Source organism: Cupressus sempervirens, chromosome 5 (genome assembly GCF_028749045.1).
Source record: "Cupressus sempervirens isolate cs-2001-9-10 chromosome 5, ASM2874904v1, whole genome shotgun sequence".
In the NCBI taxonomy this organism is placed as follows: domain Eukaryota; kingdom Viridiplantae; phylum Streptophyta; class Pinopsida; order Cupressales; family Cupressaceae; genus Cupressus; species Cupressus sempervirens.
In genome coordinates this window covers 1,024,885,778-1,024,903,394 of record NC_143122.1, presented here as the reverse complement: position 1 = coordinate 1,024,903,394, position 17,617 = coordinate 1,024,885,778, and the positions used below count along the sequence as shown (strand labels likewise).

At 34.9% G+C, this 17,617-nt stretch overlaps 1 protein-coding gene across 1 annotated transcript; it reads right to left on the bottom strand.

Annotated features, from left to right (window-relative positions):
* Positions 1-209: 209 nt before the first annotated feature.
* LOC149559429 (cyclin-D2-1-like) lies at positions 210-3,150 on the bottom strand. Its single transcript, XM_089833323.1, has 6 exons — positions 2,290-3,150; positions 2,006-2,092; positions 1,814-1,912; positions 1,488-1,689; positions 1,232-1,362; positions 210-872 (listed from the first exon to the last, which is right to left on the bottom strand). The coding sequence occupies exons 1-6, from the start codon at positions 2,569-2,571 to the stop codon at positions 657-659; spliced, it is 1,017 nt and encodes a 338-aa protein (XP_089689449.1). The 5' UTR covers positions 2,572-3,150; the 3' UTR covers positions 210-656.
* Between the last annotated feature and the right edge of the window lie 14,467 nt (positions 3,151-17,617).

Below are 17,617 nucleotides of genomic sequence, written 5' to 3'. Positions count from 1 at the left end.
AGATTCCGTGAAATTAGTTTTTTCACCTTATCATCCTTTTAGGACATGATTAACAAAATAATAATAATATAGTCTGTCACTGAAAGATTCTTATCCACAACACCATTAATCCACAGCACTAATAAAGATATTCTCTTTTAGCCTTTGTGCATTCTTTAAACCATTGCATCAATTTTGTCATAGGGATGACATGGAAAATGTAAGCAGAATTTATAATCAGCGAATTTTTATTGTTTTCATGATTAGTAACTGGGGTTTACAGAGAAATAGTCAACAAATTGCAATGGAAAAACTCAATCTCAATCGCTGAAAAACAGAAGAATAAACCTGGTGGGAGTTTTTATCTTCACAATACACCAAATACAAAACCCTCCTGCTTTCCTTTGTATATTTCTGCACAAAAATATACCTATAGCTATATGTATATACGTATAATCAATCTCCCCTATAACAATCTCTCAAACACGCCAAAACACTCTCGCCGTTAACAAATCAATGACGGACGGACGGACGGACGGACTGACTGGAATCAACTGCATTCACTTACATCACAATCTCACTCCCGGGCTATGCCGATCAGGATTAAAAATCCCTTGTAACAAACAATCATAATAAATATTTATTATAAATATTATATATTTTGGGGGTTTTCATTTTTACCACCGTTGATCTGCTGCCCTGTTCAATCTTCCATGGCTGATTTTTCTCCTTTTAGGAGAATTGGTGTTTTGAGTGCTTTCACTGCTGATACAGGCCGCGGCATCCAGTACTCCGATTGGACTGTGAGGCGTTCCACTTGAAACCTTATTTGGACTTGAGCAAACGTCCATCACAAGCTGCTGCATTAGATTATAGCAGCTGACGATTTTCTCCTGCACGGAAGAAAACCAAGATCAATTTTCCAGAAATCTACCTTACGAATCCAATCAACATAAACAGAACCTACGCCCTGCGCCTACAAAAGATTTGAGCATTATTTTAAAAGGAGAATCCATTTCTTGAGCATTTCTAAAAGGAGAATCCATCTCATAAAGGGGAATCCATAACGAAAAGGTATCAGAAATTGCGGACAAATCTATTTGCTATCAAAGCAATTGAAGTTTCAAGATAAATTAAACCATTATCCAAGATAAAACTGAAATTATACTGTCGAAGCAAAACATTGATCCATTTAAAGCTGAAATTATAGAATCGGAGAAAAATATCGTTCCACTTAAAGCGGGAATTATACTTGATTGATTGCTTTGGATGATAATATCGCTTTTTTGTAATCCGCGGATTCTGTCGGTAAAACCTCCTCACAGGCACACATAACGGCTGCCGCAGCAATCGATGATGGCCGATGAACCAAGAAATCAACCACTGCAAGATTGAAAGCATTGAATAAGCACTTGACGAAACCGATGGAGATATTTATTGATAAAAATTGCACAAATTTGATTATGGGTAGGCGTTTTGTATTGTAATTGAATGCTATTCCTTTCTACCTCTATTAGTATTGGTAATGAAGGCGATCGTTCTAGATATCAAATCTTGAGGCACCACGGGAGTGCTTTTGAGTCTGTACAAGAGATAATCGATGAAGTTAAAAGGTGTAATGGAGCATACTCTCCATTTCAATGTTGTCAGGATTAGGACTTCCATTCTGTATATTGTCCGAGCTTCAAAAACAAATTTCGGGTCTCCAACCTGCAGATTAGTAAAAACAATAGAAAGTATTGAGCTTTTACCATAACCAAACTTATGCAACTCCTCAGCTTTTACCATATTGAAAACAGTTGAACTGTGAGAAGAAGCTGAAATATTATTTTACCTGCAAATTAGTAGGCGACCGAATCTCCGTCTCCTCCATTTTAGCTGCCAGTGACAGACACGCAACTGATAGTAACTGTAATGGCCACCCCAGACCTTGCTGTTTAACAAGACAAGGCAAAGAAATCTTTAATACCGCAACAGTTAAAATTCAATGCGAAATGGAGCTGCAAAGCTTCAAAGAATGCGTTACCGGCAATTGATAGATTGACAAAAACCGATCCAGGTAGCTTACAGATAAGTATCTCGTAAGCGGTCTGAAGTTATGATGCGCTTGAACCTGCAAATAATAAAATGCGCTCCTTAATTCTGATACAGAAAAGCAAATAGGATTTAAAGCAATGATGCTCTTAATCAATGCTATCCGATTTCGCGGAGCCGGCTGCTGCTGCATGATCTAAAAGCGGGTGAATAAATTTTAGAATCTATAACAAAACTCAAAATATTTAGTTATCTGGACAGTGAGCTTCAATGTACCTTCTGCATCCAGCTGATTGCTTCTCGACGAGCCGTGATATCTAAAGCGCGATTTCGATAACGCTCGACGTAATCTTCCCGTGGAAGATGCTCTCTCTCTTTCCCCACTAAGAAAGAGATTATCTCGTCGTCTTCGACCGGAAAGTCTGGCAATCCAACGAGCTCGACGCACTTTAAAGTCTCGACCTTGTCCTCGGGAAAACTCGAACTCGCGACCTCATCATCCCATCCTCCATCTTCCTTGCACAAGAGGCTCGACTCGCAATCAAAACTAAGGGCCATTTTTACAATACAATCCGCTCAAATTGCAAAAGACCAAAGCCTGCCGCTGACATCGTCTCTCCTACCGAATACAGTCTTCCATCGCTCTTCCGATCCCTAAGATTCAAACGTCACAATTTCGCCCTCCAAATTTGCATTCTTTTATACAAAATGTATCAAACAGAAAATTTCACCATCTGCAACGATCCTTGACCGATCCTTTTGAAAATCTACAAATTTGTAACATATTTACATAATCTTATACATTCCACAGAAACTAGATTTCAAAAACTGCAACGTTTTGAAGGCACGAGAAAAGATTTCTAGTATATTCAAGAGAAAAGATGAAAAAGCCCACAATCAAATGAGATTTCCACGGATTGAACCCGGCCAGTGAAAAATCTGGCCAAATCCAAGAGAAACCCCTCAGACGCAGTTATTATGAGAAAATGGACCGTTCATGGCTGCCATTAATACCATCGGAGAGGTTTTTTTAAGAGTTATTTCTAGTGATATTCTTTGCGAGCGTATCTTACTCTAGCAGGGGACTCGACAAACAGAACGCTGGCGCGTCAGTCGACGGACTTTCGTTTTGTCGTTATTGCCGTCGTCCCATCCCAACGTTATTTATAGGAGGGATATTTTTTCTTTCTTATTTTCGCGCAAAAAAATTCACTTTTCCGCGCTTCGTTTTGTGGTTTCAATTTTGGCGGGTAACTATCCATCTCCCGCTAAATTTAACATGTTGCCCATTCACTCCACTTAACGAATGGATTTTTCCCCAAGAACTGGTAATTTAAGTGTAATCGATAGAAAAAATTTAAGAAAGAATATTTTAGATTACGAGTCTTGGTGTTGGCCATTCACTGCACTTAACATATGGATTTTTCCCCAAGAACTGATAATTTAAGTGTAATCGATAGAAAAAATTTAAGAACTAGCTTATATATACCTATATATATATTACGCCGAGAGTAATCGTTCTCGAGGCGCCTATTTTCATTTAATCCCAAGGTTATTTTAATCACAGTTGGGATTTATGAAAATAAAAATAGGCGCCTCGAGAATGATTACTCTCTGCGTAATATATATATAGGTATATATAAGCTAGTGGCAGTCGCGGCACACCAGAAAAGTATTTTTTAATTTTTCTATTTTTGATAAGGTTAGTATTGATTTTTTTATTTCTTTTTAAATATAGTTGTATAAACTTACTATAAAATAGTAGTAGTATAAAATTATTCAACATTTTTTTAAAATTCTTATTAGTTTAATTGAGTTTTATTTTAAGGATATTGTTAGGTAAATTGTTATATTGAAGAGTAGAGTTAGGGTTAGGGTTAGGGTTAGAAATAGGGTTAGGGTTAGGGTTATCGTTAGGGTTAGGGTTAGGATTTTAACTAGAGTTAGGGTTAGGGTTAGGGTTAGGATTTTAACTAGAGTTAGGATTAGGCTTAGAGTTACAATTAGAGTTAGGATTAGGGTTAGGGCTAGGACAAGGGCTATTTTAGGATTACGACTATTCTTAGGGTTAGAGTTAGGGTTAGGTTTAGAATTAGAGTGTTAGTGTTAGGGTTAGGGTAAGGACAATGATAAGAATTAGGGTTTAGGTTACTATTATTGTTAGGGTTAGGGTTAGAATTAGAGTTAGGGTTGAGGTAGAGTTAGAATTAGAGTTAAAATAAGGGTTAGGTTTTTAGTGAAGATTTAAGTAAGGGTTAAGGTTTGGGTTAGAGTTTTGAATTGGGGTTAAGGTTAGAGTTAGGGTTAGGATTTTAGTGAAGATTAAAGTAAGGGTAAAGGTTAGGGTTAGAGTTTTGAGTTGGGGTTAAGGATAGAGTTAGGGTTAGGGTTTTAGTCAAGATTAAACTAAGGGATACAGTTAGGATTAGAGTCTAATTATGGTAGAGTTAGATTTATAGTTAGAGTTAGAGTTAGGGTTAGAGTTATGGGTATGGTTGGGGTAAGGTTTAGGGTTAGTGTTAGGGTTAGAATTAGAGTTAGGGTCAGGGTTAGAGATAGGTGTATAGAAAGGGTTAGAGTTAGGGTTAGCTTTAGGGTTAAAATAATTGTTAGGGTTAGAGTTAAAGTCCATTTATGTTAGAGTTAGATTTAGGCCTACAATTAGAGGTAGGGGTAGGGTTACAGTCATGGTTAGGGTTAGGGTTGGAGTTAAAATAATTGTTAGGGTTAAAGTCCAATTATGGTAGAGTTAGATTCAGGGCTACAATTAGAGGTAGGGGTAGGGTTATAATCAAGGTTAGGGTTAGGGTTAGAGATAGAGAAAGGGTTAGGCATAAGGTTATTGTTAGGGTTATGTTTATATAGAGATAGTGTTATATATAGAGGTAGCATCAAGGTCAAAGTTAGCGTAAGGGTTTGAGTTAGGGTCAAGGTTAGAGTTAGGGTTAGGATTAGGGTTAAAGTCTAGATATGGTAGAGTTAGATTTACAGTTAGAGGTAGGGGTAGGAGTAAGGTTAAGGTTAGTGATAGGATTAGAGTTACGGTTAAGGTTAGGATTAGAGTTAGGGTTAGAGTTAGGGTTATCAATAGGGGTAGAGAAAGGGTTAGTATCAGGGTTAGGGTTATGGTCGAGGATAGGGTCAGGTTAAGGGTTAGAGCATGAGTTTGACTTAGGGTTAGAGTTAGGGTTATAGTATGAGTTAGGGTTATAGTTAGAGATAGAGTTACACTTAGAGTTGGGTTAGAATTACAATTAGGGTTAGGGTTAGAGTTACAAATAGATTTAATATTACAAGTAGGGTTTGAATTAGGGTTAATGTTAGAGTTAGGGTTAAGGTTAGAGTTTTAAGTCAAGTTTAAGGATAGATTTAGGGTTAGAGGTAGGGTTAATATTAATGTAAAATTATGGTAGAGTTAGATTCATAGTTAGAGTTAGGGGTGCAATAGGGTTACGGTTATGATTATGAGTGGAGTTAGACAAAGGGGTAGAGAAAGGGTTAGATTATGGGTTATGGTTACGGTTAGGTTTATATATTGAGTTAGTGATATATATAGAGTTATATCAGGGTTAAGGTTAAGGTATGGGTTTGAGCTAGGGTTACAATTTCAGTCAGCATAAAGTTAGGGTTAGGGTTAGGGCTATATTATAATTATGATAGATTTATATTTAGAGTTAGAGTTAGGGGCAGGGGTAGGGTTAGGGTTAGTGTTAGTATTAGAGTTAGGGTTAAGGTTAGGGTTAGGGTTAGGGTTAGAGATAAGGTTAAGGTTAAGGTTAGGTTTCAATTTATGGTTAGAATATGAGTTAGCGTTAGAGTCAAAATTAGAGTTAGGATTAGGTTAGGCAAAAAGTAGGACAATGGTTAAAGGTACAATTAATGTTAGTGTTAGAGGTAGGGGTAAGGGTAGGGGTAGGGGTAGGGTTAGGGTTAGAATTAAAGATATGGATAGAGAAAGGGTTAGGGTCAGGGTAAGGGTTAGGGTTAGGGTTAAAATATGAGTTAGGTTTAAATTCTAAGTTGCAATTAGGCTTATAGTTTGAGTTAGGGGTAGACAAAGTATTAGAATTATGGTTAGGGGAAAAGTAGGACCACGGTTAGAATTACGATTGTTGTTATGTTTAAAGTTACATTTAGGAGAGCAACTTGTTCTCCTTACACATGCCTCTTACCATAATAGAGCAATATAAGGATTACAATGTTCCTTATGTAGTTTTATAACTTTAATAGTTGCATTTATAAATAGACTATTGATTAATGTTAATTATGCTTAGCATGAATAGTGCACAATGAAGGACTACTAAATGTTAACGAGGTAATGATTGCACTTAAAATGAGTATAAAATGAATATTCTACGTTAGAGTGGATTAATATTTAGAAATAAAACATCAATTTTATACATAATTTAATGATCAACATATAAATGATATATCTCATGTTAAAGATTTAATAATACAAACACAAAGGTCAAGGAAAAAGATTTGAAATATTTGCAAGTATAGTTGAGAAGAATTTGAGCTAAGAAGTTAAATTGTTTATTTATTTTTTTGATACATAGATGAAAGGAGAACAACATCTCCTAGTACAATTCTCTAGATAAAGTAATAAGTGAAATACTAAAAAGTGTGAAATCATCATATGGACCATGTGTATAGTTCTCCATAATGATGTAAGTACATCACATATTCTTCAGAGATTAAAATTGTATTACGACCTTTGTTCGTAATATGATCATCATAGACCTCTTTCATCATGGATGGAAATGCATCTACTTTTGTAGATGTGTTGCGTACATATTTCGCAACATCTTCCATCTCCATTATCTCTATCTCTTGTACATGATCAATAGATAAAGCTGCATTCTCAAGAGCTTTTACCATAGTTGTACAACACTGTTTAATTATTCGTGCACACTTCTGAAACTCTGTCTCATAAAAATGATTTGAGTCTACTGAAGAAGTTGGGCTCATGTCAACAATGCTTGACTATCTATCAGAGGCTTCCATGGCTAAAAAAAACATGGAAAACAATTTAGAAAGCATTATCACCAATTTAAAAAAATAGAACAAATGTATACTTAATGAGAGGGATAAATATTTTATATCAATAATGGTCTTGAAAAAATAGAACAGGTCACTTAGTACAATCAATTGTGGAGAAAATGAATATAAAACCAAATTGTATTAAAATTTGTAATGAAACTTTGGGTATTGAAACATGGTAATATTATGACCATTCATGGATAGTGAAGAATAGACAAACATAGATTTAAAATATTGAGTAGCAATGTATTGGTTGAAAGTAATGAAGCAAAAACATTATGATTTATTTGAATTGAAGAATGCCTTTATAATTTGAAATAATATTACAAACTTAATTTGTGGACCCAATTGATGATCATAGTTAAATTTACAAATTAGAGAATTAGTATAATAAAATTTTAGTGTAATGGTACTTGCAAGCATTAAAATGTGCAAATAAAAAGGTTATCATGTCAGATTGAGCATATCAAATTATACTTTTCATTAACTGTGGAATATGAACTATCAATGTGCATAATAAGAATAACAACATAATAGTTGATGATGATGATCACATAATGTAGTAGAACAAATAAATCTTTATTATTAAATAATATGTTTCAAAACATCAATGATTTTCAAGACTTCTCAGTCTACGTTCTTCTACTTTTCTCTTTGAAAGTTGTTTCCCACTTTTCATTTTCTCATAATGGTCGTATGTAAAGGGTGGCATTATCCTCAAACCTTCCAGTGACTTAACACGAGATATCCCCACAAATGTCAATCCTGGTCTTTCCCTTAGACCTATGTCAATTGTGGCTTTTGAAAGAGTTAGCCCTTGAGATTTGTGAATAGTCAACGCCCATGCCAACCTTAATGGTAGTTGGAAGGTCCTACCCCTTTGCAATGGTGCTATTGGTATTATGTTTGGATGGTGATCATCAAATGGTACTCCAGAGTAATTGTGAAATTCAACTGTAACATATGATGGTGGCTCAGGTGGAGCAGTTCCTGGTTTGTAGACAATATTTTTGATATTTCCCAATGATCCATTCACAAGACCAGCTTCTATCCATAGATTTGTAGTCAACATTACTCTTGCATTGTTACTAATCAATAACTTTGTATCAAGTTCCTCGCTTGATAAATCTTCATTTCCATTACCATTCCTTGACTTGGTTGCAAGGCTACGTGCAACTGGATGTCTTAAAGAATACAACATCCTCATGTTATGGTTATGAACATTTTCATTTGTAGAGAACAAATGTACTACCCTATCAAACTCATTATTGCTTGCAACATCTAATCTTATAGGTGTTCGTGTCATAAGCAAGTTCCAGTCATCTATTTGTGGATTCGCATCTCTCACATTTGTGAGAAGCTGACGAAATCTTTGCTATTGGATATTTTCTCCATCTTGCCTAAATACTTATCTAGTGTAACCACTGTCTTGAATTCCTGCCATAATAACTTTGCCCGCCTATTGCTAGCATATGTTGGTCTATCATTAATAGGAGGTAATTGCCCCAAATCACCAACTAAAACAATAGATACACCTGAAAGATAGTTGCAAAATTTTTAGTTACATATATAAAGTAAAATCAAAAGATATGTATTCTATATGACCAATCTTAATAAGAATTAGAAGACATTAATAACACCATGTGATGTACTGGAAGGGATACCTCCAAAGCTTATGTCTACTTTATGTGGGAAGGCTTGTCTAAGTCGACTATTTATATTTTCCAGCATGTTCTGGCCAATGAAGCTCATTTCATCAATCAAAATATATTTGATATTTTCCATCTCTTGTTGAAATTTTGTAAGTCTTTTCCCTTGTAGTTGGGCAAAATCTGTAATTGGAATTCGCAACTTTGAATGAATGGTAGATGCTCCTATATTGAAAGTTGCAACTCCAGTTGGTGCAAGCAATAGAAGAGGAGAAGGATTTGTCATCGATGCCATTTGAAAAGATTGATTGATGGCACCAATTAGATAAGACTTTCTCATTCCTGTTGTTCCTTGAATTATCATAAACAAAGGATTTCCCACTTGATTGCTATGGTAGTGTGTCAGAATAATGTCGACTGCCTTTTGTTGCTTGTGACTAAGAGTTGTAAAGTTGATACACTATGGAATGTCATCATACATAAGAAATCCATGCTTTTTCATTTTAGGTATGAAATTTATTGCTCGGATTGTCTCCTCTTCACTTTGATATGCACTACACCAATTTGTATTTCTATCTATATCTCTTCTTCCCAACATGTCAATTTCAGAAACTGGCATATGTTGACCACGATGTAACCTAGATATTATTTCCCACTCATGTTTTGTAGTATTTTCTTGAATGGCTCCATTATCTTATGTCTCTGAATCACTTGAAGGTTCATTATTTTGTGCATGTTCTTGCCTTCAGACATGCCAAGGATTATAATTAAGGGAGTCCCAATTTGCTACTATAGTATCATCATCATGACCAATGTCTCTCTGAACATTATGAAAAGGTTTGTATAGTAACAACTCAGACAAACAAAAGTTCACCCACTTATCAGAATATCATGGAGGAATAGAAAAATACCTAGGAAAAACTCTAACAATAGCCGCTTTCTTTCTTGGCCCCCATTTATTATCTCCTCTTATTTTAGGATTATATAACTAGGACCTTGTTGCATCAATCAAACTGATACCTTCCATACAAAGTGGTCTTGTTTTATAACGATCAACAAAAGATTTTGTGAGTTCTTCCTCATTTCTATCATCATTGATTACCACAGGTTTTATAACTTCATGTCAGACATTTAGATTGACAAACTTTCTACTACACTCCACCAACGGAAGTTCTAATAACATATGGCATGTTTCTTGAGCTCCAATATCTCTTTCTATAACTATCTTTGTTAAAATATTTCTATATGCCCGTGATGCTAAATCATCAGGATTTTCAAGATTTGAAAGACGCATCAACATTTGTTGATATGTTTCAGAGCTTCTCTCTGCTTTTGCTGCATACTTTGCAATATATTTGATAACTGCATGTCTTGAAAGGACAGGTTGCCAATCAACATTAGCCCTCCACAATCACAGTATGTATTAGTTGTGTGTATTAACTCTGTCATCATTTCTTGCTGGTTCAAATTTTTTCTCACCCGATTCTGCATCGGTATATAACTTTGATCCCTCCAAATTTAATTGCCAAGGAGCATTATACCTGAAACATTGGTGAATACATATGTAGTTAACCCAACTTGTTAAAAAATGTGAAATAGAAAATTTATACATAATTTTTTTTGAATTTGATTAACCTGCAAACCATTCTTCCTCTTTTTCTACGAAGGCATGCTCCCTCCTTGCAAACAGTGTGTCTCTCAACACAATTGAGTATCTGTTCATAATCCTGGTCTATATCCATCTCAACTAGTTGCATTGCATGCTTCAGGCATGGATGCTCACCAAAATTCTGGAAGACCTATAAATGATAATTCATAGATTATTCTATTGGATAGAGGTGAGAAACACATATTAATATTTAACTCATTTATAATATGAAACTTACATTTATGTTTCTTTGATGTGGATCATGTCTAGGATTCCAAGCATGAATAATGGAATCAAAATATCTCTCAGCACATTTTTGTTCATCCTCATTTGACCAATTAATAGTGTCCATATTTGGTGCCCCTTTGAGCCATAAGAAGCCATGAACATGAGGTGAACCACAATGTTGCCACTCATATCTACACCAAAAGTCCTTTACTTTCATACCTTTTTCAAGTATTTCTTTCCTGAACATTGTATTCCTTAAGTGCATGTAATAAGTGAAGGTATGCGGATAGTCGATGATATTTTTCCTTCTCCATCTTTGAGCCTCTTGTGGATTAGTAGGTGTTGTACCAGGCATTAGTGCATGTAAATCAGGCCATTGCATATCCATTGCACTTAATGTGAAGAAAATTGTAGGTGTGCCAAGTTGGTCAAGCAAGTCAGTTAATTCTGCTTTACATTTTGCCCAATATGATCTTGTTCCTCTTAGACTTGTTCCAAATTGCATTAGCCTATCTATGAGATTATTGCAAGGATATTTTCCATATGTTCGCGCAATTCATGAATAGTTATTGGCATTTCCTGAAAGCTCCTTTTTGCAAAAATAGATGTTGAACTTTGTGCGCAATGTCTCATTACCATGTTCTGCACAAAATACCTAATTCTTGGATGTTTTCCAAAGCGATGATCCCTATATTTGATCAAATGCTTTAAAAATTCATGCAAGTATACCCGTTTCATTCTAGGCTCTAACCAATCACATCTTCCATCTGGAAACAATGTTGGGAAAGCCATATCCAACAACCCAGATGTGACATACTCATTGATAGGTGATGCACCTATAGATGGCCACTCAATTAAAGCAGATGGAATTGCATCAGGATTATTAACCCAAGCATGAATTAATTCCATTTCCCTTTGAGCATTAGGTGGCCTTGAAGCCATAGAGTTTGTGTGCTCAATTATATTACCTTCATCTGTCTCCATGAGAGGACCTAGGAATACAACTTCATTTGCATCAGAATCAAACTCCATGTGCACTGTCTTTAATCTATGAAAAATATTGTCATCCCTATTTGAAGGCAATTCATTAAGAGCACTTTCATCTATCCTGACATCTGCATAAAATTTATCATTTTCAACTTTGTATTTCAATGCTCTATAAACATGATCCCTATACATAGTAAAGTTATATCCTGTACCACGTTGATCCCTTCTTCGCACGATGATGATTGGTAAATGATCAATTGTGTGTGGCAAGACTTTTGATAATTGTTCAACAAGCTGAGGAAAAGTAATGGTATGTCCTTTATACTTATACTGACCTCTAGTTGCATGTGTAACTTGCAATATAGGGTTTGCAAGTGCAATGAGCATCTCTTCAACTTGAGTTAAATTTGCAAGCTCTGGTGGTTGACATCCTGGATCCATATTATTTGAAGATGAAAACCTATGAATTCCTGTCTCTTGACGACACTTATTGCATATTGGACCCTCACTGGTGCGATATACTTTCATTCCTACATATGATTCCTGACAAACATAGCATATCTTTGGTATTTTCAAACTATTTATCTGATATCTAAACTGCATTTGGAATCTTGTAAATTCGGATTGAAGCATACCATTTGGATTGGGAATGTTTTCTCTATCACCTTCTAATTCATCATTCACATGGATTTGACTTTCATGTTGTGGTGTTTCTAGGACACGTTCTATAGATGGAGACCCTTCATACTAAACATTTAGTTGATTGTTTGCATATATAGGATGTTCATGCATGTCACTTGCTTGCACTTCAACATGTTGGACTCTGCACCTTTGTGTATCTGGAAGGACCCTCTGAGAAGTACATTGATGATTATTTCTCTGTACATTTCTGTTCTCTCTTTCATCATTTTCTAGTTGTGCAACTGACACTTCAGACCTTCTTCTACCATAACTTTGCCTATTTCCTTGATTTAATGTTATTCTTTGTTGTTCTGTTTCATTTTCTTTTTGTTGTTGTTGTTGTTGTTGACGTCTACGGTATTCTCTATGATATTCTCTTTGATACTGCCTTTGGTATTCTCTTCTTGCCTCCTCTGATTCAAAATTTAACCTAGGTCTCACCATAGCTAGTACAAAACTAATATTAGTAAATTAAGCTATATTTTTCATGACACTAAATAATTTTCCATAGAAACCATATAAATTAGTAAACTTCATCTATTAGAATGTGTATATGATTTATTTAAAGGATACTTTATTTAGTAGACATCAGAAAAATTATAGCAATGAAGATTATTATATAAGTAGTTAAATTTATATACAATGTTTGCACGAATGAAGAAAATTTATATTTTAAATGAGTAAAATCAAAGTATCTGTGAATGGAGACAAACAATTTAAAGATTTAAAGATTGCTGAAAAATATATTAATTAAGAATAAATGAAGAAAGTATGAACAATAAATAAGAGAATACATTAAAAAAATTATGAAAATACATTTTGTTAAAGAAATATACAAATATGAAGATATATAACGACTTTTTATTTATGAAACATTGGATACATCATTTTAAAAAACAATGGTCTAAACGACCTTTTATTGCAAAACACATGTATACATGATGTCAAACTTTGCAATAAAAAATGGCAACACCAAAAATAATAGGTAATCCACTTTATGAGACAGTGAATTCCCATTTTCAAATACAATAGAGTAATACCCAAAAAAGATGTCGACCTCTACTAAAAAAACCCAATAACATATTCAATTCCATTGTCTTAGTATCCACCTTCCATTAACCCATTCATGAGATCGACGTAACTGCACTCGAGAATAGGGTTGAAGAGTTTGAGTATGTGGAAAGTAAACTTCATAAAATTGTCATCGACTAAGTGGAGACTTAAATTTATCAACAACAATGCCTGACCACCAAGAATTATTCTCAAAGACGTCTACTACAAAATCCAATGGGATGTACTATGGAAGAGAAACAATTGGAGGTGTAGGTCTAATATCCTCTAGAAAAAGCTCCTCTAGAAGAGGTTCTTGTGTGACCTCATCAGTTATAAAATTATCATATTGAATGAAAAACTTAGGCCTGGGAGCATTGGCCACATGTCCAATAATAGTGCTAGGGAACCATGCTCCCTGGAAACCATCCTCATGAGAACGAACTTCAACTTTTGTCCCATAATTGAAGTTCATGTTTTATGTATACCTTTAACATTAACACAATAAATAAAAAATATTTCATTATTTCATTATAAACATATAAATCAATCCTCAACACAAAGTTAAATATTTCTAAAATATTCATAATAAAATGCATATGATCACATAGATGCAAACAAAGTAATATTTATTATTCTACAAAATATTTGCAATCTAATGTATCAAATATGGTGACATTGTTATCCACTTTTGTAAAATTACATATATTTTTAATTACAACTAACAGTATAATAAATTGCTTACTATTATAATATTTAAAAAATGGCGGCATTGCCTTCCACTTTTCAAAGATTGATGCCTAAAAATGAATTTTGATTCTTTTAAAATTGCACATAAAAATAAACATAAATTAAATGAATATATGGTTACTCTAATTTTCAAATAACAAAATTAAAAGTATAAATTTAATTTTTCTTATTTAGAAACAAATAAATTGATATTCTAATAAAAATATATGGCAGCATTATCATCCACTTTTGAAACATTACAAATATTTTTAGATATAGCTAACATTATAATAGATTGCTTACTATTATAATATTTTAAAAATGGCGAAATTGCCTTCCACTTTTGAAAGATTGATGCTTAAAAATGAAATTTGATTATTTTAAAATTGCACATAAAAAATAAACATAAATTAAATGAATATATGGTTATTCTAATTTTCAAATATAAAAATTGAAAGTATAAATTTATTTTTTCTTATTTACAAACAAATAAATTGATATTTTAATGAAAAAATGTGGCGGCATTATCATCCACTTTTGAAACATTAGAATTTTTTTTTTTCCTATTAGATATAAGAGAATAAAAAAAAGACCAAAGGTCACCAGAGTTACATCACGAGAGCATCATGAGAGCATACAAAGAGGCCAAGCCTCACAACGAAGGAGCTGAAACAGCTGTACAAAAAAAAAAAAAAGACAGGAAGGAACTATCTAACTGAGAACATCATGGTGAATGTCGACCCAGGCCGTCCAACCTAAGGGACCTTCCATCCAAACAATACTTTTGTGCTCTTGCATCTGCACCAGCATAGCAAGCTCCTCTTTCCTGGCATTCCCCTTATCTCTGACTTCTTTGTTCAGCTAGTTGCACACAAGCTCAAAGATATGAAATTCATACAACGTTCTTCGCCACTGGTATCCATGTTTGAGCTCATAATAGAAAAAGGTAGCATGCCCATCGTGGAGGAACCTCCGCATCTTATCCTGCTCAATCACCATAGTGGCCTGCACCTGCAAGGATATTTTAAAATAAGTGAGTTTTCAAAAAAACTCAGTAAGATCCCTATGCTTACCTTGATACCTTTCCTTGTTCCTGCACTTCCAGAGTTGCCAAAGAATGTTAGACGACAACATATTCCAAAAAAGATTGGTGTCTTTAGGAAGACCATTAATATAACCAGAAATAATATCAAAAATATTGACATTAATAGGATAAACAATGCCAAACATGTTCCATATCTCCTTAGCAAAAATACAGTCAAGAAATATGTGTCTGCTAGTTTCAGGGACTTTACATAAATTACAAATATCAGAATTCGTAAAATCTCTTTTCACAGGCAGCTTATCTAACAGAAGTAACCATTTAAAGCATCTAATCTTGGGTTCCACGGGGTTCTTCCATAAGATATCAAAATACTTCTTTAAAACATCAGCATCGAAAGAAGAATACCAAACAACATTGATATGATCTAAAATATCAGTATTATTCTCAATGATTTTATAAATATTCTTGGCCTTAAGAAGAGTAGTAATGATACCATCAGGCCATTTACACTTAAGGTACTTGTGAGAATCAACATGACAAATAGTAGGGATACCAATAATAGCTTGCACAATCATGTTATAGGTTCTTTTATGAGAGTCAGGGATGTCAAATTTAACCTTCAGCTCCTCCCATGTCATAATTTTATCACAATCAAATAAGTCCATAAAAATTTTAATGTCGTTCTTGGTCCATAGTCTGGCATAGCACCCTTGGGTAAGGGCCAAAGGTTTACCATTTAGGTGAAGATTCCACCAAATGGATCTTTCGCCATGGATTTAAACATTAGAGTGAAACTCCTTGTTAGTGATAAATTGTCTAATATGGTCCCAGGCCTTCCAAATAGACTTAAAGACTACAGAGCCTTGAACCAAAACACTGAAGTTACCAAGAATGAGATCACAAAAGGGGAGGCCAGTCCAAGATTTAGCTGTCCTCGGAACACCCCTCTCAATATTACTTCTAACCAACACTTTCCAAGGAGCATCACCCTCCATGGCTTGAAAAATCCATTTGGCAGACAAAGCTATACCTTGAGTTTTTAAATCCTTTAGCCCAAGTCCCCCAAGGGTTTTGTCAGTATGGCACCAGGCCCACTTGATAGAGTGGATCTTACTGTTTCCCTTGCCATCAGACCAAAGAAATTGTCTGATGGCCTTCTGAATTTTAGCAATCTAATAATTATTAAAACACCAAGCAGAAGAATAGTATATGGTGTATGAAGACAAAATTTTCTAGCACACCTGAATTCTGCCAGCCAAGGAAAGTGCCCTATTATGCCATTTATTCAACTTATTGACAATCTTCTCTTTGACCCACGACCACATGTCTTTCAGGTCAGGCTCAACAGAGAAAGGTATGCCAAGATACCTAGTAATCCTGTCAGGTCCTCCCCATAGAAAATTATACTGAAGAAACCAATTCAGGGGCCGCTCATCCCATCCCAAACAAATAGATTTGGTTTGGGATATCTTAGCACCAGACATAAAACAAAACAGATTGAGCTTCTCTTGCATGTTCTTAAAGTTATTCTCAGAGAGCTCTAAGAATAGAGCAGTATCATCCACAAATTGACAATTGATGAGCTCCTCATTATTGGGAAAATAAATGCCTCTAACTTCCTGAGATATGGAGTTATCTCTAAGGATATAATACAGAGCCTTTGAAGCAATAACAAAGAGAGCAGGAGCCAGAGGGCACCCCTGCCTGATGGATCTCCCAAGAGAGAAGGGAGCAGATAGCATACCATTGACCTCAATCTGAGTAGAGGCGTCTTTAAGAAGCATAGCCACAATATTTATAAAGAAAGGAGGAAAACCAAAAGCCTCCAACATCATAAGAATAAACTTCCATTCAACCTTGTCATAAGCCTTCTCAAAATCCAAGAGAAGCGTGGTAGAGTTCTGATGAGAATATCTAGACCAGTCCATAGCCTCCCAGCTGGTTATGAGATTCTCAAGGATATATCTACCCTTAGTGAACCCAGTTTGGGTAAAGTTAACAAATTTAGGAAGAAGATTGACCAATCTAAGAGCCATAACTTTAGCCAGAATTTTGTAAGAGACATTCAAAAGGGTAATAGGCCTCCAATTCCTAATAAAATTCTTATCCCCCTCTTTGGGGAGAAGCTTAATAATCCCTCTGTTAATATCCTGCCCCAAGGTACCATTGGTAAAGGCCTCAGAATAAAGATCAAAGAGGTCATTGCATATCCAACCAATGTTGGCCTTATAGAATTCAATTGAGAAGCCATCAGGGCTCGGGGATTTCTCATTATTGAGAGCCATTATAGCACCTGCAATCTCCTCCACAGAAATATTCCTAGCAAGATCAACAATATCATCTGGACCTAATTTCTTAGGGATAAGATTCTTACATCTGGTTTTGGTCAACTTTGCCTTAGGAGAGTCCTCTGAAGCAAAGAGAGTCTCGTAATAGTTAGCAAAGCCTTGAGTAATAGTCTCAAGATCCGAAATGTCCTGGTTATCAATAGAAAGTCTATCAACAAACTCTTTGATGCACTTATGCTTAAGAAGGTTAAAAAAG

Bases quoted from the DNA above. Each gene is read 5' to 3' on its own strand.
- LOC149559429 (XM_089833323.1), bottom strand. From the start codon at position 2,571: ATGGCCCTTAGTTTTGATTGCGAGTCGAGCCTCTTGTGCAAGGAAGAT. The intron at 2,093-2,289 runs GTACATTGAAGC...TATTATTTGCAG, and splicing joins CAATCAGCTGGATGCAGAAG to GTTCAAGCGCATCATAACTT. The intron at 1,363-1,487 runs GTAGAAAGGAAT...TCAATCTTGCAG, and splicing joins CATTACCAATACTAATAGAG to TGGTTGATTTCTTGGTTCAT.